The following is a 23,113-nucleotide window of genomic DNA, read 5'->3' on the forward strand; positions in this document are numbered from 1 at the left end:
AGACTGGACTGGAATACACATACATAAACAATGATGATGTCACTGTTTTAGTCAGTGGGGGTAACAGACACAGTTGAGTGAGCATGTGTACTGTGTGGCCATCTTACTCAAAATGACTGAGCAAGTAGAGCAATGAATCTGCATCTAATTTTGCATTAAAGCTTGAACATTTCTCTGTGGAAACTATTCAGATGATTCAGAAGGTCATATCTATAGGTAACTGGTGATTGGCAGCTTTACCACAACAACATACCCACTCACGCATCATGTCTCGTGCAGTTTTTTGGCAAAACATCAAATCACTCACCTGATTGGGCCCCACTACAGCCCAGATTTGGCACTCTGTGACTTCTGGCTTTTCCCAAAACTAAATCACCTTTGAGAAGAAAGAGGTTTCATACCATTGATGAGATTCAGGAAAATATGATTGGGCAGCTGATGGAGACTGGGAGAACTGTGCCAAGGTGCCTACTCTGAAGGGAACTGAGGCATCATTGTCCTGTGTACAATATTTCTTGTATCTTGTATCTTCCTCAACAAATGTCTCTATTTTTCATATTACATGGCTGGATACCTTCTAGATAGACCTCATGTAGATCAGTGGAACAGAATAGAGACCCCAGAAATAACCCCACACCTATATGGTCAATTAGTATTTGACAAAGGAGGCAAGAACCTACTATGAAGTAAACAACCTATTTAATAAATGACTATGGGAAAATTGGACAGATATATGCAAAAAATGAAGCTAGACCACCACCTTACACTCTACACAAGAATAAACTCAAAATAGATTAAAAATTTAAGTATTAAGACTTGAAACCATAAAAAATCTTAGAAGAAAATACAGGCAGTAAAATCTCAAACATTTCCCATAGCAATATTTTTTCTAATGTATCTCCTCAGGCAAGAGAAAGAAAAAAATAAGCAAATGGGACTATATCAAACTAAAAAGGCTTTGCCTTTTTAGTATTTATCAGTATTTATCACTTGTCTTTTTTAATAACAACAATTATAACAGGAAAGATAAAACATTGTGGTTTTGATTTGCATTTCCGAGATGATTAATGATCTTGACTACCTCACATCTCTGTTAAATATCTTCTTTTGTAAAAATGTCTATTCAGGTCCTTTGTTTATTTTTAAATTGAATTGCTTGGAGTTTTTGGTTTTTTGCTATTAAATTATATGAGTTCCCTATATACAGGGTCTGGCACAAATAACACCACTTTTTATTTCAAAATCTTTTATTACAAAATCATAAGCATGTAATCTTGTCACATAACAATATCACACTCAAGCACACCATCTGACATTTTAGGTAAAATGTTCAAATCAAAACTAAATTATTACGCCCATATTATTACCCTACCAACCACACTCAAGCAGGCCTTCCTTCTGCCAGACACTGTATTTTGGATATTAGCTTCTTATCGGGTAAGTGGTCTGCAATTTTTTTCCTACTTCATAGGAGGCCTGTTCATTTTGTTCACCATTTCTTTTGCTGATGCAGTCTCACTTGTTCATTTTTGCTTTTTGTAGCTTTATTTCTTATATCCAGAAAACCATTACCAAAACCAATGTCAAATAGTTTTCCCCCATGTTTTCTTCTAGGAGTTTAATGATTTCAGATTTTAGATTTGTCTTTCTTCCATTTCCATTTAATTTTTGTGAATGGTATAAGACTGGGGTCCTGTTTCATTCTTTTGCATATAAACATCCAGTTTTCCCAGCACTATTTACTAAAGAGACTACCTTTTCTCCATTGCATATTCTTGTCTGCTTTGCCAAGTATTGCTTGACCATGTATACATGGTTTTATTTCTGAGCGCCTAATTCTGTTCCATTGTTTTATGAGTCTGTTTGTATGCAGTATCACATTAGCTTTCTAATGTGGAAGCGTGATGTGTCTGGTTTTGTTCTTCTTTCTCAGGATTGCTTTGGCCAGCCAGTGTCCTTTGTAGTTCCATACAAAATATAAGCCTTTTTAAAATTTCTGTAAAAAATACTATTATAACCTTGAATCACACTGAATCTGTAGATTAATTTGGGTAGAGTGGACATTTTGACAATATTAATCTTTCTAATCCATGAGCATGGGATACCTTTTCATTTATTTGCATCTTCTTTAATTTCTTTCATCAATGTCATAGTTTTCACTGTACAGATTTTTCACCTCATTGGTTAAATTTATTCTGAAGTATTTTATTCTTTTATGCTATTATACGTGGGATTGTTTACTTTATTTCTTTTCTCATCTCATTTTTAGTGCATAGAAATGCAACTTTTTTAAAAAAAGTACTTTACTGAGATACAATTCACATGCCATACAATTCATCATTTTAAAGACTATAAATCAATGATATTTGTATATTCAGATTTCTGCAACATCACAATTTTAGAACATTTCATTGCCCTAAAAAGAAATCCTGCACCCGTTAGCCATCACCCTCTAGTTCCCCTTATCTACTCCCCAGTCCTGGGCACCCACTAACCTACTTCCTGTCTATACAGATTTCTGTACTCTAGACATATTTCAGACAAGGTTGGGTGTGTTCAGGGTGGTATGGCCATAGACTGGACATATTTCATATAAATGAAATCATACAATATGTGGTCCTTTGTAGTTGGCTTCCTTCACTTAGCAAAATGTGTTCAAGGTTTATCCATGTTGTAGCATGAGATTTACTTTTTTAAAAATCCTGACCTGAGGATATGTTTTTTATTGATCTTAGAAAGAAGTAGCTATGTTTGTGTGTCTGTGTGTGCGAGAGACACAAAGAGAGAGAGAGACATTGATGACAGAGGGAAACACTGATTGGTTGCCTCCCATATATGTGCTAACAGAGGATCCAGCCCACAACCTAGGAATGTGCCCTGACAGGGAATCGAACCTGCAACCTTTTTTGGTATACAGGATGATGCTCCTATCAACTGAACCACTTGGCCAGGGTGAGATCTTACTTTTAATTTAAACTTTTCTGTACTAATTAAAGTGATTTTGTAATACCATTGGCAGTTGTTGCTTTTCTAAAAAAGAGTAGAAAATGTATTTCATGCATATCATTAAGTACCAATACAATAATACTTTTTACAGTCTGTATATTTCACTTCAAAGTATGTGGTAAATGAGAGTAATTTACATGTATTAAGCCAGGTGTTTTGCTAAGTACTCCATGCACTGTCTTACTTAATATGCACAATAAATTTTTCAAGTATTGCATTTGTTTAACAGAAAAGGCAACTGAGGCACTTAACAGAAGAGGTTACAGAGATAGTTGTAGATTATGGATTTTAAAACTGAGCAGTCGACTTCCAGCCAAGATGGAGGCATAGGTGGAAACATTGTGCCTCCTCGCACAACCAAGTTTAAAGACAATAAAGTTTTAGTAACAAAAACACAAACAAAACAGACAGAAAATTGAACTGTACAGAAGTCCGACAACAACGAACCATTCATCCAGACCGGTAAGAGGGGTAGAGTCATTGGCTGGTGGAGAGGGGTCACACAGGAATAAGTGGCCAGACCGACCCAGGTGTGCAGGCTGCGGTTGGCAGATCTCAGGCAAGGGGTGGCAATGGGCAGACCCAGTGAGAGTGAAAGTGAATGTGTGACTGAAGTCATCCAGCTGGCTGACTGTGGTCACACATTCACACGCAGATAAACTAGGCAAAGGAGTGAGCAGTGAGACACACTGTGCAAAACAGGGCCCCAGTGATGGGAATTAAAGCCTAAAAGCACCAACTGGAAAAACTTTTGGGGGTCAAGGTGCTGGGAGAGGCTCACAGATAGTTCGTTGGGGAGATCCACAGGGTCCTGGAGGGTGCACAAGCCCACACAACTGGGAACCAGCACCAGAAGGGCCCAATTTGCTTGTGGGAAGTGGCAGAGGGGACCAAAATTTGAGAGAGAGCAGAAAAAACGCCATTTCCCCTCTCTGACCCTGCCCCCACATACAGCGTCACAACCCAACCACCTGGGTTGCCCCGCACTGGTGAACACCTAAGGCTCTGCCCCTCACACATAACAAGCACAAACCGACCAAAACATTATGGTGAACAGACCAAACAGAAGAACAGATCAAAGCTCCAGAGCCAATACTTCTAAGTGACCAAGAGATAGCCAACCTATCAGATGCACAGTTCAAAACACTGGTGATCAGGATGCTCACAGAACTAGTTGATTTTAGTCACAAATTAAATTTTAAAAAATGAAGGCTACACTAAGTGAAATGAAGCAAAATGCACAGGGAAACAATAGTGATGGGAAGGAAACTGGGACTAAAATCAAACGAGTGGACCAGAAGGAAGAAAAAAAATGACCAACAGAACAGAATGAAGAAACAAGAATTTTAAAAAATGAGGAGAGGCGTAGGAACCTCCAGGACATCTTTAAACATTCCAACATCCAAAGTATGGGGGTACCAGAAGGGGAAGAGGAAGAACAACAAGAGGAAAACTTATTTGAACAAATAATAAAAGAGAACTTCCCCAATCTGGCAAAGAAAATAGACATCCAGGAAGCTCAGAGAGACCCAAAGAAGGTGGACCCAAGAAGGAACACACCGAGACACATCATAATTATATTAGCCAAGATTAAAATGAAGGAGAGAATTCTAGAAGCAGCAAGAGATAAGGGAACAGTCACCTACAAAGGAGTTCCCATCAGACTGTTAGCAGATTTCTCAAAAGACACCTTACAGGCAAGAAGGGGCTGGAAAGAAGTATTCCAAGTCATGAAAGGCAAGGACTTACATTCAAGATTACTCTATCCAGCAAAGCTTTCATTTAGAATGGAAGGACAGATAAAGTGCTTCTCAGATAAGGTCAAGTTCAAGGAGTTTATCATCACCAAGCCCTTATTATCTGAAATGTTAAAAGGACTTACCCAAGAAAAAGAAGATAAAAAAATATGAACAGTGAAAGGACAGCAAACTCAGTTATTAATATTAACAACCATACCTAAAACAAAAGCAAACTGAATAGACAGCTAGATCAGGAGTGAACCATAGAAATGAAGATCACATGGAGGGTTAGCAACAGGGGAGTGGGAGAAGGAGAAGGGGGAAGAAGGTACAGAAAATAAGTAGCATAGATGGTAGGTAGAAAATAGATGGGGGAGGGCAAGAATAGTATGGGAAATACAGAATCTAAAGAACTTGTGATACATGGACATGAACTAAAGGGGGGGAATGGTGGGGGAGGGGATGTGCAGGGTGGGGGGAAGGAAAGGGGGAAATGGGACAACTGTAGTGGCATAATCAATAAAATATATTAAAAATAAAAATAAAAACAAAACGAAAACTGAGCAGTCTGCCTCCAGAGTGTGTATCATTCAGAACAGTAAATGCAGAGGATTTAGCACTGTTTAAAAATATTATAACTGATAAATAAGCTTAAATCATATAAACATAGGTCTAGTTGTGCAGAGTAACTTGTATTTCAATAGAACACTGTGCTTTGCATATAGTATCAATAACTTTAAAAATTGAAGCCCACAAGGAAAGAAATTATTAGTGATACCAATAGACTGCAAAAGAACTCATTACAGGTTGTTTTCTAGCTCTCCCATAGTACATGTAAAAAAATTTTTAATATGGAAAGCCTGAGTTATATGCAACTGACTTTTCAGAGATATTTTATTATATAGAACAAAATATACCCTTAATTTGTGCAGCTGTCCTTCCACAAAGTAAACTAGAAAGGTAACCTATCTTTTCTGGCCACATAGCAAGCCATTCTTAGGACATGGATTAGTTGTAAATGTATATGGCAGACTTTAATAGAACCATTAAAAAAAGTGAAATTGATGTGTGTTATGGGCTATGTGTGAATTGTGTCTTTCCCACCCCCAATTCACATATTTAAGCCCTAAGCACTAATACCTCAGAATGTGACTACATTTGGATATGGTACCTTTATAAAGATGATGCAGTTAAAATGAGGCTGCCAGGATAGGCCCTTATTTAATCTAACTGTTGTCCTTTTAAGAAGAGAAAATCTGGACATACAAGCACATTGGAAAACAAAAATAAATTAAAAACCAGAGACACCAGATAGGCCCATGCAGAGAGAAAAGGCCATGTGAAGATTCTTTAAGAAAATGATCATTTGTAAGCCAAGGAGAAAGGCCTCACATACCACCAAACCTGCTAACACCTTGATTTTGGACTGACTTCTAGCCTCCAGACTGTGAGAAAATAAATTTCTGTTGTTTAAGCAACCCAGGCATTTTGTTATGACAGGCCTAGAAAAATATGCTAAAAGAAGACAAAAAAATGAAATTATATTAAATGTTTCATTAAAACCAGAGATGGTAGAAAACAAAACCCCAAAAAAGAAGCAGAGAACAAGAAGAGGAATATAAAACAGTAACAGAGTATATATTAATACATGTAACTATATATATATAATCAATATGTATCAATAATCTAATTATATCAATAATTATTTTAAAGGTAATGGTCTAAAAACATCAAAAGCAGAGCTGTCGGAGTGGATTAAAAACCAAGGCCCAAAAAAATATGTTGTCTACAAAATTATATTGGACCCTAATATGAGAAAATGGGTACCAGTGAACTGAAATAATGAGGGAGGAGGTAGAGAATATATAATAATGAAGAAACTTCTTAAGTAAGAAAACTTCTGTTTTACGATCCTTAAGTATTTCCCAAGTACCCAGGATTGTGACTGGAACCTAGTATGTGCTCAACAAATATTTGTTGAATTAACACACGAATTTGAAAATCCAAAAGATAGTCAGGAATCTAATGTGTATGATGTTCCAACCAGTCCATTCAATGTTCCACTGCTGTTGCTCTATGTTTTCTTCAGAGTTTCATGTTTGCATAGCCTGTCTTGTATGGAACTTTTAGGAACAAAGAGAAATTAGAGAAATGTAATGTAGAAAAAAACCTGTTCAGCTCCAGTCTCCCTTTTCATTCTCTCTCCATATTCAGTGTGGAAGAGTGAAGGCCAGAGGCAGGAAAAAGAGACTTTTTTTCCTATATAAATGATGACTCAAAATACTACTGGAGTCCTGGCCGGGTGGCTCAGTTGGTGGGAACACTGTCCCGTACTCCAAAAGGCTGCGGGTTTAATCCCCTGCCAGGGTACATTCTGGAGGCAACCTATCCATGTTTCTCTCTCACATCGATGCCTGTCTGTCTGTCTTTTCCTCCCTCCCTCCCTCTCTCCTTTCTTCTTTGCCTTCCTCTCTCTCTAAGATCAATAAGCATATCATTGGATGAGGACTTAAAAAATAGTACATAAAGCTTGGTAGTTTGTCTTTTTCTTGCAGCAGAGTCCATCCAAATGCCAGTAGAAAAGGGAAGAATATAGGAATTAAAAAAAACAAGCAGTTTCCCTTATCTGGATAATTCATGGGGTTCCAATGTCATATCTACGAGCAAATAGTTATCTAGAATAATGTAAATTGTTTTTGAAATTTTTTCCTTATTAGTTCTTGAACCCTTGAAATATTCTAGAAAATTACATATCCTATTGGCAAAAGTTCTTGTCTTAAAGTCAGTATACCAGAATGGACTGAGAGCTTGCTTGTGCAACCCTAGATTTTTTTAAAAACCATCTTAATTTAAAATCTATATTTGGCTACTAATAATACACAATTAACTCTCCCATTTAAAACAAATAAATACAATGGCATGGCATTGAGTTCTAACTCTGGTTTGTAATTTCAAATGTAAAAGTCGTTTTTACATAGTCTAAAAGGTGTCAGCGGCAGTTTAGATTTTTTTCCAAATACAATTTCTGAAATAAAGCCTGAAATATATTTTGTTTAAACAAATTGTATCTCCTTTACTATGATTATACTGTTAAGAATTTTTGATCTTTCAAACAGTGGATAGCAAAAGTCTTCATTTGCTCTATTTCAATAGAATGTCTTGATATGCAACTTAGATTCGTCTCTAAGTAAGACTGTGTGTAAATAAAGTTAATCTATTTCAGAAAACAAGTTTCTGGGAAGCAGGTCTATGTTATGGTCATCTTTGTCACCTCTTTGGACATGTGATATACATAGCAGCTACTCAAAAATATTTGCTCCATTGAAATATTTCATCAAATAGACAGTTTGTGTGAAGATGGATGCTACTAACCAGAAAAGAACCTCATCTTTTTATTGCATGAAGCTAAATATGTTTACCCAGTTAATAGTTCTAGCTATTGAATACAGAGTACTTGAAAGATATACAATCACATTAAAAATTAATTCTACAATTTAGGTTCGTAACTAATCAGAATGACCCTCCCTAGATAACTAATTTTTTTTCAGTTTAAAGGCTATAAAATTAATTTCTAAAATGGCTTCATGCATTTTTCAAAAGAAAAAGCACATCTATGAAATTATTCTTTTCTTGTTGAAAAGTTGTCAACTCTGTTAGAACCAGTAATAAAGAAACAATCCTTTCTTGATGTTGGTTGTATTGAGTTGGCTCTGCCTCATGTATTACAACTTTTTCTTAATATATTTGTCTATTTACTTCAATATTTATATTTCTTCCATCAACCTATAGGTCCCATAAGGCAATAAAATGTCTGTTTTCCTCAGAATTGTATACTCAGCAGCTAGCACAAAGTCTTATACACAGTAACACTCACTAAAATTTGTGGAATAAATAAGTACAATTACTTGGAGTCTCATCCTCTCAGGAGTGGCATTTAGGCCTCTCCTCCTATTAACTCAATACATTATTTTTACACTGTCCTTTTTCACACTGATGATAATTTGAGAGACTTACCATAGGAATTAAAGTATCTAAAGTAGGAAGGCATTACTCTTTGGCATTCCTTCCTAAAACTTACCAGGGGTGTCCAAACTTTTGGTGTCCGGGCCACACTGAGAGAAGAGTTGTCTTGGGCCACACATTAAATACATTGTGACATGTAATCACAAAAAAGCCTCATAATGTTTTAAGTGAGTTTACGATTTCATGCTGGCCCACATTCATAGCCATCCTGGGCCACATGTGGCCTGCAGGCCACAGGTTGGACATCCTTGATTTGGACTAACAGTCTCTATAAATACTATAATGCAAGTCTGAGCATAATTTAACAATTAACAAAGAACATCATCATTTCGTATGTGTGATTTGGGCCTGATGTTAATTTTGATGAGTGGTAGAGGTGTCTTAAAACATGGAAACAGGAAGAAATGGAGAAATAGGGTATATTTTTATTACCAAATTTCTGAGTTAACTTAAGTGAGATAAATGAAAGGGAAATATAGTCTTGCCTTACATTTAGGAAGTTATCAAAGAAGTAGAAATTAAGCTTTTAACTACCTTTGTAAATTTTCAGTTTTGATTTTTTAAGCTAAGTCTATATTTAAAGGCCAAATATATGATGTCATAAGATGATTTGACTTGGGTGGTGGGTACACAATGCAATATACAGAACATATATCACAGAAATGTACACTTGAAACCTGTAAAAAAGAGTGTATGGTTTTCATTATTGTCATATTTACACTGAAGAATAGGTAAAACATTAAGAATGTGCTACTACTTGGATACTTCTTTCATTTAGTCATCCATTTAAAGGTGGACTGCTAAGAAAATTCCTGCAACAATGTGACGTCTTCAGTACACGAGGAACATTCACTGCATCATGGAGACATACCCATCTCCCCAGGCATATCCACACCCAGGTCCCCGAATGGCACTTTCTGCCTCCAGACATTTTCTCCTGTTCTTCTCTGAAGATTACATCCTGGGTCTCCTGAGCCTCTGGAGTAGGAAGAAGAAGAGGGCAAAGGAAAAGGGTGACATTTCATATCAACTGTTAAGAAAACTAAAAAATAATTTACTCAGCAACGAAACCCCTATCATGCAACAAAAAACTTAGGATCCTCTCTCTACTACAGTAGATGGATTCTTGTTAGGATCCACATCAGCTAGAATCCACATGGATTCTAACATCAGCGTTGACTGCTCATTTAAAGTCATCTTCATGATTAGCATCTTGATAACATTTGCCAATTTTGTCAGGTTAAAAAAAGTTCATGTTTTAACTAGGAGATTAATTGTGATTGCAGTATAATAGTTTTTCTTAGAAATATTTTTTAAAGTTTCACATTGAAAGTATTTAACTTAGTCTTAGTTTACTATTGTTTTAATGCTGATTTACTCACTGTGCTTTCTTTAGTCTCAGAAATCAGTAATAATTGATTAGTGCTGCACAGTTTAAAGATGCAATCACATGCATTTTCCTATTTTTACCTCAACACTTACAGCAGTGAAGTGATAGAGATATCAATTAAATATAATAATAATAGATAACATTTGTACTCATGGGTGGTTTTGTGACTTTTAAAAAATAGTGCTCTAGTACATATGAAGTTTTCCATTTGGGAAAATAAACCTACACACTGAGGCAAGGGTTACATCAAAACTCTCAGGAGTTTAATATTGTCACTGAATATCAGATATTAATTTCTACTCATTTTCTTGAAATGGTCTTTAATCAAAACTTTAAATATGACATTGCTCCTGTTGACTTAAGATTTCATTAAAAGACACTAATATTGTGACTTTTTGACTACCGCGTTTCCCTTCTCATATTTCTTTATTAGTAAGTTCTTGCATTTTAAATTTTAGGACAGTGATCAGACTGACACTTGACATACTATAAAGTATATAGTTAATCACAATGCCAGTATAATAATGAAACATTTAAAATTGAGCACTTCATTTTTTTAATGGGAAAATAAGTTGTGGTTTTCTCCCTGCAATAGTCCATACACAATAAACACATGTTTAATACTATTTATATTCTACCCTACATAATACAGGTAGGGCAAAATTAGGTTCACTGTTGTTCTTATGGAATGTAATATAACAATTAATAAACAATAATACATGAATAAACTCTATTTTGTGTGTTCAAAACTGTAAACCCTCTTTTGCCCTATCTGTATTATTGTGAGAAAATGGACTTCAATCCAAATAAATGGAGTAAATAAACAACACAATATATTCATGCGAGTAGAATAATACAGAACGAAGATGGAAACAGATTACAAGGTCATCTCCAACTGTTCACGAAGTAATCATGCACCCTGTCATTAAAACCACCTCGGTGTCTTCCTCCCCACGGGGCCCCTCAACACACACACGATTTTTTATTGTAGAAAGTTTGGAACACCCAGGAGAGTATAAATAATGTATATTTATAGATCTTAATTATCTCCAGTAATTAATTCAATCATACAGAGACAACCATTGTTAACATTTTAATGTATATCCTCCCAATTTATTTTATATATGATTATATTTATATTACGCACAATTCACTTTGTATTTGTAAGTTTAGGGTTCTTTTGTGTGTTGTTTTAGTACTTGTTTTTGTCATTACACATCTACTTTTTCCTCTATCATCAAACAGTCCTCTAAAATATGAAAAACATGATTTGGGAAGGTGTGGGAAGATTGTCAAAATACATTCACAGCCAGGTTAAAAATAATTAAGAGGCATCGTCAACTTAAAAATCAATAAATCGCTAAGAAAATTAATATGTATAAGCAATGAATATTCTACTTGGCTAATTAACAAATAAATATATCCATGTCTTTATTAACATATACTTTTTCAAACTTAAGTTACAAAAAATGTATTTTGTTCTTTGCATTACTTAGTAAAATTCTCCTATAAAACATACCTTCCCTCAAAGCTTGATAACATATTCTTCTAGTTCTATTGTGCTTTGGAATAAGTAAATAATATTTCATCAAATAGATTTAGTATAATTTAATCAAGCTCCACTATGGGGCATTTAAGCTATTTACAGTATTTCAATATTATCAGTAAATATATCTTTCAGACCTCTGAACATAAATGTTTTAGTCCTTCAACAAAATCGTGATAAATTCATCATATCCTATTCTGATATATAAAGTCTCATAAATTTTAATTCTTAATTTCTTTCAATTTCAGCTTCCTTACCTCAAAATTATGGGGTTGGATCAGAGTTCTAATCAGCTCTAATTTTAAGTTGGTCCAAAGGTTGTGGGTTATTGTTAAGCTAATAAGTTTCAGTTCTAAAAAGTTTGATTTATACATATAGTAGACCCTTCATTACTGAGTGAAACAATTTGTGAAGTATTAGAAGAAACATGAGATACAATTCATGCCTTTCAAATGAGGAATTCCTCTTTCTGGAATATCAATTTTGCTTCAGATTTTAGGGACAAAGCTTGGGTTTTTTCATTATCAATTTTTAAGATAAAAATGAAGTCTTTGAAAAATTATATTTCTGAGCATGCTGTTTTGAGCTTTGCCCCCCAAGAAGTCAGGATTTATCTTTTACTTTTATTAGGAATGGATGCAAGGGTTTCATTAAGTGAAGAGGAAGAAGACATCAGTTAACTCAAACCATTTAAGAATCGGTATCACATTCTTATACTAAGGTCTTTGAAGTTGTCCTGGGCCTTGAAATCTAAACACACATTTGCTCACTATGCTGCCTCATATGAGAACTTGTCAGGAGGTTAAGATTTGTTCAATTTTACTAATTAAAACCTGTCCCATCTTGCTTTTGTACCATTTTGTGAATCTGCCAGCTTATTTCTATTAGAAACATATGTCCAGTGTTCATATGGCAGGTCTATCCTTTATAAATAGAGCCACAGGGACTATCAATGATTGCATAGTTAATTTGTATTTCTTATTCAATGCTTTAAAATTTAGCATCCAATAGTTGCTTTTGACTTTCACAATGAACCCTACCTTAAATGCTCAACATACATCTTTACATTAAACAGACCATAAGTTTGCTTTTTAAAATAGGTATTATAAAAATGCAGATTTCAAGGATCAAGTAAAAAAAAAAAAAAAAACTGAAGACACCCAGATTTTTTCTATTACAGAAGGGTGGAAAAAATCTGTTATATAAAAATTTGAATCATGGCATCTTAAAACCTGAATGAACTAGAAATCTTCTTTTTCCTACTAATTTTTTTTCACTCCAAAAGTGACATAGTGTTGAAAGGACACCAAACCTTCTGCAAAATGAAGTGTAGTATAGTTGTCTCTTGGTGTGGGCAGGGGATCTGTTCCACTCCCCCACCCCCACAGATACCTAAATCTGCAGATGTTCCTCTTTAGAAAATGGCATAGTATTTGCATATAAGTTATGCATATCTTCCAACATACTTTAAATCATCTCTCGATTAAGTAATTACCTAATACAATGTAAGTACTATGTACATAGTTGTTACACTGTGTTATTTAGAGAGTATGACAATTTATACAAAGAGGGATACCAAAAAACCAGAATTATCTTCTGGAGGATGGGCATCTTGTAGCATAGGCTTCCTCTGCTAGGTGAGTGTTCTAGGAACCCATCTGTATCAGGTACCAGCTGGCATTGTTGTGAGAGGCTGCATTTCGGCTTCACTGAATTTTTTTTTGAAGACTCGGTGTGCCCATTTCATAATGGGTGATTGATTTACAGGGCACCTGCCCACCCTGCGCTGTGTTCAGCAGTTTTTAACGGAAAACAGTATGACACCTGGCCCCACCCTCCCTATTTACCAGATCTCACCCTGAGTAACTTTTTTTTGTTTGTTTTCCTGGATAGAAAAAAGGTCCTCAAAAGGAAATGTTTTGCCAATGTTGGAAGGGGTGAAACAAACAACAAACAAACAAACAGCAGAAGCACTAAAAGGCATTAAAATTGACAAGTTCAGAAACCGTTTTGAGCACTGGAAAAAATGTCTTTATAGGTACATTGCATCAAATGGAGAGTACTTCGAAGGTGACTAAAGTTTAAACGTGCAAGAATAAATATGCAATTTTTTTATAAATAAATTCTGGGTTTTGGGGGGTCTCCCCTCCTACATGTTCAACATACTAGAACTAACCATTCTAGGCCTAATTACATAGTACTCTCAGCAACAATAGTAACTATCCCAAATATTTTCTATCCAAGGTTGGTTGAACCTGTGGCAAATAGAAGGGTCCACCATACACTCCACATGGAAAATCTAAAAAATATTTCAGTACTGTACATCTATTTCCTATGTACTGGTGACAAATAACTTTTCCTTTTTTTTCCTATTTCTTCCTTTAATGCATTAGTCAATTTTTTTAAACTGGTATTTTGAAAACAGCTTCTCAGAGGCCGAAATTTATTACCCCGGGAAAGGAAGTTACCAACAAGGTGGAATGAAGACTCATTCTGCCTGGAGCGTCTCGGACCATCTGCTTACTCCCTACCGCTGGAAAAACAGAGCAAACAAGCTCTCAAAAGGGACTGCTCTAGGGAACTTGCACTCGCAATCAAACCCAGCTCCCCTGGACCTGGCTGGCAACGCTTAATAACAAAGAAAGGAGGTGGGGTGGGGTGGGGGTCCGGTGTGAGGCCGACCTCTAGCTCTGGAAGGAGTGACTTCAGGACCACTTAGCCCTCAGCCCCGAGTGGACTCGAAATTGAAATGTGCAAGACAGAGACCGGAGATAATCTAGCAATAAAAGACCTGCAGCATCTTCTCAGACGCCAAGAAGTAAGATGAAGTCGGAGACAAACCGAGCCACACCGAGCCCGGCGCGCCCCACGCTCGGGCCACCGGAGGGCTGACCCGGAAGTTCTCGGTGGCGGGGGCGGAGGCGGGATTCGCCGCCAAACCGGCGCACACGCGCGCGCTCCCCGCGGAACTCCCGCAGGCCGTGCGGCGCTGTCCCAGAGGCGCGCCCGAGCCGCCGCGGCCGCAGCCAACATGGCTGAGACTAGCGAGGAGGTGGCAGTCTTGGTGCAGCGGGTGGTAAAGGACATCACCAACGCCTTCAGGAGGAACCCGCACATGTGAGTTGCGCGCAGGCGTCGCCGCCGTCTCCGGGGGTCTTCGGGGGCTGATCGGGGCGGGGCCAAGCTTGGAGGCGACCTCCCGCGGCGGCGGGAGGACGGCGGGTCTCGGTCCGCGCGCCCCTCGGCGGAGGGGACCGGAGGAGGTCGCGGCTGCATCACCGTGGATCGCCGCGGGCTCGGAGCCCGGTTTCCTTTATCAGATCGCGCACGCGGTGGAGTCCCTAGAAGTGACCTCGGGAAATCAAAAGAGAGCGAGTCTGCTTCGCTCTTTCCCCCCCGCACCCTCCTTTCCCGGGAGTTCAGGAAACTCGAAAGACTATCCGAGTGTCCACACCCTACATCCGTTCGAGGTACCCGGGCACACACACGGTGTAGGTCTGTATGTGTCGTAAACACAGCTCTCTTCGGGTTCATCCCGGGCGCTGGTAAGAGGGGGTTACTGATCATCTTATCCTCAATGGGCCATAAATCCCTCCAGTTTACTAACGAAGGTAGTTTGAGGCTGCTTTTGACTTTCACCTCGCTTGTCCCAAGATTGTAGGGGGACTCCAGTGAAACGTTGTTTTGAAGGTGACGAGAGGATTCTCAAGAGTATAGCTTTTGTAGACATAGGATGGGTCTGATGTAAAATAGATGAAACCTCTACACTTTTTAGCATTAGCTGATTCATAGTAACAGGGAGCAAGCAATTAACTTTTTTTTTTTTCCGTAATCCAAACGCTGCTTCCCTCTTTAAGTAGAGGAACACAGTACTGAAACACTGTATCTTCTCTCCTTCCTTTCCATTTTACTTGGAGTACTCTGGGAAGATACCAGGAGAAATTATTCTTTTTGCTAATTCTTTGTAACAAGAGAAAAGGAAGCTACTGAAGAGAGATATAGCTACATTTTACAAAAGAGAGAGAAGCAAGATTGTAGCTATTTTCCCATCCCTCGTCCCTCCCCCCACCAAAGAAACTTGGAACCTAGTTTTATATTATTTTCACTTTATCTCTTGTTAATGGAGTTTAATGTTTAAAAAAAAAACCAACTAGAACGCATGAGTTACTCTTTGTCAGCGTTCTAACTCCTTAAGCTTTTCTGCCTAAAAGAAAGGCCAAGCCTATGTATAAATGTTCTTTTCCTTCAAGGTGGTGCTTATAGAAGAATTAAGAAGCCCTCAGATGCCATGCTCCCTTGTGGCACACAATTGGAGACCTGCAACTGTGCCTCATTAAAAACAAAACACTGTGGCCTCAAAACACACCTGCCACCTCTGACAACATCCACTTCCTTTCCCCTGTGACTGCTGCCTTTTTCAAAAAGAGTGTTTGGAATGATTTCCTGGCAGTAACCATAGAGGGTACTGAGCCTTCTAAAGAATGCTTTGATGCCTTGTTTATCACTCTTTCTGTCCCTTTTTCAGAAAGAGAGCTTTAGTGCAAATAAGAGACATCCTCAAAAAAATAAAAACTCATAAAAATGAAGGGCCTAATTCCTCCTCATTGGTGTTATTTTTCTGGAAGAAATTATAGCAGAGGTTAGAAAGAAGTCTAGTAAGTACAATAATCATCTTAGTTTCTCTCCTTTGAGGTAGATTAGCAAAGCATTGGTATTTTATATTTTAAGAAACAGATTGAGTGTTCATTGGCTTGGCAGATTGACACAGTGCTGCTGTTTGGAATGCATCCCAGTTCTTCTGGATCACATTTCTTGAAACTCAAAGGACTTTAATACCTTCCTTAATCATATTTTTTATGGTGAAATCTCATTAATATGCTCTATCAATGCAAAACTTACAATTATTAATAATCATTTGGGTCATTCAGGATTTTGAAGTATGAAATAAGATGGGCATTTGAAATAATGATATATAATATAGGTCTGAAAAATTAAATAGCTTAACTCATTGTTTCATAATAGTCTTCAGCTACATTTACATATTCCCTACAATAATGATATCTTCAATAATATTGCTGTGCACCTTTTACAATTTGGAATTTTCAAAATTGCCCATTCTTCCCCAATCTAGCCCTTTTTTTCCAAGAAAAAGAGACTATATTTTTAGATAAAAAAGGAAAAAACACAATATTTACCTTGAAAGGTAGTACCTAATTTCAGTTTTCAGTATTTAAAAAAGTTTTCATTCTTTACTTTTTGTTTTCCTTTTTTCTCCAAACACGAGATAGATTGCGATTGTATTAGCCAATATCCACTCTATTAAACATACCGACTTTGTAGAGAGATCTATCCAGGAGGAATCAAAGATGTAGTGGTTGAGGTGTGGATTTTGTTAGTGGTAGGTATGGATAAGAGACCTCTCAGCCTCAATTTCCTCTTGATCTAGTGAGGCTCTTGAGAACACAGGAAAATCACCTTACACAGTATCTGGCGCCTAGCTGCTCCTGGGTAAAAATATCAGGCTTAACCTGAATTCCTCCTGTGTTTCTCAGGGACTGTGTGAATGATGGATATGAAACACTTCATGAACTGAAAAATATCATAGGAGTGTTTGTGTGGTTGACTCGAGACTACTATTAGAAAAACAACTGAAAGCCTGACCCAGTGACTGGCATTAGATTAAAGTACAGACTCTGTGCTAAAGTGAAGGACAACTGTTTACAATGGAATTAGGCTCATGTCAAACATCTCCAGCAAGTTATTTTTCATTACTTTTAAATATTTACTTAACTTGCACTATTTACAGGGTGCTGTTGATATTCACAGTATAGCATAAGAAAAAGTATAAAGTACATTTATACTCAAGGCATTCACATAAATATCTGTGATGGTGGAAATGTTCTATACCTATTCTGTCCAGTGTGGTAGCCACTAGCCACATACAGTCATTGAGTGCTTAAAATGCAGTGAATGCAAATGAGGAACTGACTTTTAAATTTTATTTAATCTTAATTGACTTATACATAATGGCCACATGTACCCGCGACCACTGTATTGCACAGTGCAAGTCTAGATAGAGACCTAAGACCTACCTGCAGGAACAATGTGTTAAAACCTGCAAAGTGGTGAAGGAGAAAGGCTGGCTGGACTAGCAGTCTGGTGAGTAAGTGCTTTGTGAGTCTTAGAAGGGAGGCTGGGTGTGTCTTGGCCAAAGCTCTTAGGGTAAGTGGGTTTTGAGCTGAACTTTGAAGGCTAGGTAGGGTTTGTTCTCAGAGGGAGCCAAAGACTTCCACAGGGAACAGTAAATCAACCCCAAATAGCAAAACGTGATTGAAAAGATAGAGTAGGGCATCCCGATGACTACTACCCCAGAAAAGATAGAGTAGGGCAAGATTATAGAAGTCCGTTGACTGTCTGGTTTAATTTCTTTCATTCCATGCATGCGTTCAGCAAAACAGCGCTTCTGTTTACAATGCTAGTCTCCAGGTATACAAGCCAAGGAGCAGGCTGTACATTGGTGAACGCATCACACACAGTCCCAGCTCTAGTGGAACTTCAAGGGAATCGATACACAGGTTTTGAAAAGATCCCTGAAGCCTAAAAGGATTCTTTGAAAGAACAATAACAGAAAGGCCTAATCCAGATTAGATGGTCAAGATCATTCTTTCTGAGAAAATAACAATTAAATGGAGCCAGGAGGGGTGGATAAGAGTTGCCTCAGGGAAATGCGCACTTCTTAGGTGGTGGGTAGGGCCTAATAAAAATTTTTTAGTAAGAGCGTAGTAATGAAAGGCAGTTTTAGATGGTCTGCAAAATCAGAAACCATAGTCTTTTTATACCTGGTTTTTATCTAACAATTGTATAATTAGTCCTAAAAGTTTGGATTTGAAGTCTGACAATCCTGGGTTTGAATCTTAGCTGTCATTTACTGCCTGGATGGACGTAGACAAGAAACTTTCCTCATTTTTAAAATGGGGTTAAAATTTCTACTTTTTAAGATTATTGTGCAGATTAAATGAAATAGTGTATTTAAAACCTAACATAAAATGTTGCATACAACAAACAGTAAACAGTAGTAATTTGTGTAGGTGTTTTTTATATAAGGTCAGTAATATAATTTCAGTGATACACAAAGGCAGTTCCTTTAGATTTGCTAATTTTCCTTTTTGGTTGTTCTGGAAAAAAATTCCAGATTGAGAAGAAACAAAAATAAAATACCTATCAGATTTAAAAGATTTGTCCTGAGTCCTTGGGCTGTTTTTAGTCACTCCACCTTTCAAGATTTGGTTTTAGTTTTGGGGGACTGTCCTTCCCTCCCAAAGGGAAGCTGGTTAATACAGGCTCTGGCACAAATAATGCCCCTTTCTTATTACAAAATCATAAGCATGTAATTCTGTAACAAAACAATATCACACTCAAGCACATCATATGACATTTTAGGTAAAATGTTTAAATTGCTGTTCATCTGGAGGGAGACATTCATATTCCCTGTCAACCACAGGGAACTGAACCATATCTGAACTCAAGCAGGCATTACTTCTGCCAGACCCTGGATTTTGTGAATAATAAGTGGGCCTATTCTAGTTGATTGATGTTTCTGAAAAACGCAGAGGAGAAACTGTCTAAACATGAGGAACAAAGTCAGTATCAGTGTTAGGTAGACCTTGAACTTCATCTGGAAGCCAGTGAAACCCCATTGTGAAGTGAAGCACTCAAGATGTACTCTGTTGTATGTCATCTTTTGAAATAAATGTGTCAGGTCATTCCATGTTGCTGTTCCTTTGGAGCATCCTTCAAAGGTAACCTAAAAACAGCATTGTGGTATCTCAAAAAAGATTAGAACTTCATTATTGTCCCAGGTCTTCATGACTTTAAAAATCCTATGACCTTGGTAATGCAGGTATTTACTTTCATATCCTTATAAGTACCAGGAATCTCAATTTCCAGAAACCTAAAAATATAAAATGAAATTTGATGGTAGTGAAAATCTCTGAGAGGGAGAAATCGATGTGAGAGAGAAACAGCAATTGGTCGCTTCACACATGTGCCCTGACTAGGGATTGAACCGTACGTAACCGTTTGGTGTACAGAATGACGCTCCAGCCAGCTGGGACAGCACTGACCAGCTGAGCCCCCAGGCCAAGGCAAAACTAAGAAATTTCTAGGACTATTTCATAAGGAAGTAACTGGAGATGTATTCAGTATTCATAGCACATTCACTGCAACCATGAAAAATATATGAATTAATTAGTTGGAAAATGGTTACTATGAATTATGTTCTTAAAAGGATTATAGAGAAGTATGTACAATATAATCCCAATTCTATAAAGTACTTAGAAAAAAAGGATGCATACCCAAATGTAACAGTGGTAGAGGATGACAAGTGACTTTTAGTTTGTTTTTTCCAAGTTTCCCAACTTTTTTTGAGTATAAAGTTAGAATTTAAATACCAGAAATCTAGAAGGAATTGATCTAAATCCTACTCATCTTCACTGATGTCTTTATCTTCACTGTGGCTTCATGGGTGTGAAGCTAAGTATTATAAAGTCCCAATTTTTAATTTAGCCACTGGCAAAATGACCTTGGGTGATCCTGTTGACCTTATTGGACCTCTGTTTTCTCATCTGATAAAATGAAAGACTGAAGGAATGAGGTCCCTTCCAATTTTAAAATGATTCTGGAATCCTAAATTGTCTGAAAAAAGTGGACTATGACCTAAGGGACCAGACATAGACGTCTGAAGTCAAGCACACTGTGATTTGGAAGCTTACTGACCTACCTATCTGTCTGAAGCACTTGTTATATTTTTAGGAAGTAGCAAAGCACTATATCTTTAGGGTCAAATAACTTGATAAAAGCTTAGCTTAACATTCTTTGCCTCACTTTCTCAGTATCTGTCAAGCAAGGGACTTTTCAGTTTGACCTCAGGCTCTTAACTGAAGTAATGGTAATATACTTCATCTTTGTCTGGCACTTCATAGCTTACCACATTTTTTACAAAGTATTATTTGTTTTTTATAACAGACAGGGAAGGCATTATTACTCTTGTGTTTCAAATGAGGATACTGATGACAAATGACTTGACCAATTCACACTGACTGTCAGTGGCAGAATGGAGACTAGCTGGAACCCTGGACCTCAGAAGATCGATTGCTTTTGTCTCCACACTTACTGCCTTTTAATTTTTGTTGGCTTTTTTTTTTTAATTTCCTAGTGCTTCTCATTCTCTGATAAAGCTGTTTTCATTCTTACATGAGAATAGCAGCCAGGCTTCTCAGTCTTAAAATTTGAAAGTCGCATGAGACCCAGCAGCCCATTGCCTTTATTTAGAGACCTGGTACAATTGCACATTTTAGAAATGAGGAAAATGAGATCTGCAGACACCAGGTGACATGATCTGAGCCCTAGCACATTAACAGAGCTAGGGCTCAGACCCACTGCATCAGAAGAAAATCAGAGGTAGTTCTTTTGCAGAATCAAGAAGCAATGTTCTTTGAAAATTATTTATTTGAATATTATCACCAAAGTGTAAGGATAATCAGCCTTTCAGTAGCAGTTATTGAGTACCTACTGTATCCATGGCATTTTTGGTTTTTCATTTGGTTAGAAGAATAGAAGCAGGATGGTGTGCGTGTGTGCAGATAACTGCTTTGTCATTTAGGTACACTTAGTTGGGCATTTTATTTTGGGTATAAACATGGAGCAAACTAGGTTTTTACATTGTGAATTTAAGTTAAAATATCTATTCCCCCCCCCCCAAAACAGACTATACCCAGAAGCTAGGATACTTTTATTTTTGTTACTCCAACATTGATATTGTTGACTCTTGCAGTTCTTTGCAGTGTTGTAAGTGGTTTTTAGACCTCAGAGAACAAACTCTGTTGAAATAATGGCATTGAGGGTTTTTTGTTTTTAACTGTAATTCTAGTTGTTTTCTTAAATGTTCTACTTTATGTAGTAAAACCCTAACACCAGGAAATACCAGAGATTCCAACATACTGGTATATTAGTCAGGTATAGTCCTCCTGTGAGGATAAAAAAATTTTAAATTTTAAAAGGTTTAAAGGGTTATAAAGAAGAAAAGGAAAGCTGGTCCACAATCTCAATGACAAAATAACTTTTATTGATCATTTGTTTCTGTTCCACATACATATATTAGCAGACAAATATATTTAACATTAAAAAAATAGAAATAATACCTGTAAGTGATTAGAAAATTTAAACTATAAAAATGAAATCCTTTAGCACTCCGAAAGTTTCTTGTTATCCTTCCAAGAAAATTTTTAATGCATTTTTATATCTTTAAAAAAAAATTATACCAAAGGCTTTGCAGTGTACGCTGTATTTGTCATTTTGCTCTTGTTTGTTCGTTTGTTTGTTTCATAGATTCTAGCTCTCGTTCCATCCCAGCATGTGCAGGTCCATCTTATTTTTTTATACCTCTTAGCACATGGATAAGCCATCTATATTTTACCACTCTTATATTGATACATATTTAGATTCACTCCAGTTTGGTTGCAGTATTGCAGTCAACATTCTATTTATATATTTTGGCATAGGATAATTTTTGAGCAGTGGAATCACTGAGTCAAAGACTGTGTCCTCAGAATTTGAAATGACATTTTAAAATTTTAATCAAAAGATTAGACCAATTTTTAGTCCTGCCAACAGGGAAACAGGGAGCACAGTACTGTTGTCATATTAAAAAACTGGTGGGTTTTTTAAGTTTCTGTCAATCCAATATGTGAGCTAGATAATTTTAGGAAAGGGAACTATGTGGATTTTTAAAAATATTCTGTAGGATTGAAAATTGTGAAAAGGTAGTATTCTTATCTTTGTTTTTTATGTTTTACATATTAAGAGATGAAATTGGCCTGATCCCCTGTCCTGAAGCCAGGTATAACCGGAGTCCCATAGTCCTGGTTGAAAACAAACTTGGCGTGGAAAGCTGGTGTGTCAAGTTCCTTTTACCATATGTCCACAACAAGCTCATTTTGTACAGAACAAGAAAGCAATGGCTGAACAAAGATGGTAAGTATGACCTCTGTCTTCCTCCTTTGTTCGTTGGAAGCAGCATGGAATATAGTGGGAAGAACCCTCTCTGGCTGTGGGCATTCCTGCATTCTAGTTCTGGCTCTTCATTGCCAGGTGCTTAACCTCACCAAGTGAGGAGTTGGGAATCATAAGTAGTTTTTAGATTTTCCACCCGCAGTGATTCTGTGGAAGGTGCCTCAAGCACGGTGCCAGGCTACCAACTGCAACCTCAGTAATAAATCAGAGCATTTCTGATTTTATCTTTTTTATATATAGGGGTCATTTATAAAATTTTATTTGAAGAACATATCTTATGGCTGAAAAAGTTTGAAAATTATTGTGGAGGACTGTAGTTGCTATAAGCTCAGATTCTCT

The 23,113-nt window shown here is 37.0% G+C and overlaps 2 protein-coding genes across 4 annotated transcripts in view; one reads left to right on the forward strand and one right to left on the reverse strand.

Annotated features, from left to right (window-relative positions):
• CFAP95 (cilia and flagella associated protein 95) overlaps nucleotides 1-14,585 on the reverse strand; it is a 109,496-nt gene extending 94,911 nt beyond the window's left edge. The window contains exons 1-2 of one of the 3 annotated variants that reach the window (XM_037157601.2): nucleotides 14,496-14,585; nucleotides 9,640-9,746 (exon numbers count right to left, since the gene is read on the reverse strand). In XM_037157601.2, the coding sequence (XP_037013496.2) occupies nucleotides 9,640-9,699 (60 nt within the window). In that variant the 5' untranslated portion in view covers nucleotides 9,700-9,746; nucleotides 14,496-14,585. Of the gene's footprint in view, nucleotides 1-9,639; nucleotides 9,747-14,386 lie in introns of those variants that run through there. The other 2 variants (XM_037157600.2, XM_053656262.1) reach the window with 2 other exon arrangements.
• A 30-nt stretch (nucleotides 14,586-14,615) lies between these two features.
• PTAR1 (protein prenyltransferase alpha subunit repeat containing 1) overlaps nucleotides 14,616-23,113 on the forward strand; it is a 59,548-nt gene continuing 51,050 nt past the window's right edge. Inside the window, exons 1-2 of the mRNA XM_037157593.2 lie at nucleotides 14,616-14,821; nucleotides 22,566-22,735. Coding sequence (XP_037013488.2) covers nucleotides 14,736-14,821; nucleotides 22,566-22,735 — 256 coding nt within the window. The 5' untranslated portion in view covers nucleotides 14,616-14,735. The remainder of the gene's footprint in view (nucleotides 14,822-22,565; nucleotides 22,736-23,113) is intronic.

Source organism: Artibeus jamaicensis, unplaced genomic scaffold, assembly GCF_021234435.1.
Source record: "Artibeus jamaicensis isolate MK-2021 breed Jamaican fruit bat unplaced genomic scaffold, CSHL_Jam_final scaffold_1964, whole genome shotgun sequence".
Classification (NCBI taxonomy): Eukaryota; Metazoa; Chordata; class Mammalia; order Chiroptera; family Phyllostomidae; genus Artibeus; species Artibeus jamaicensis.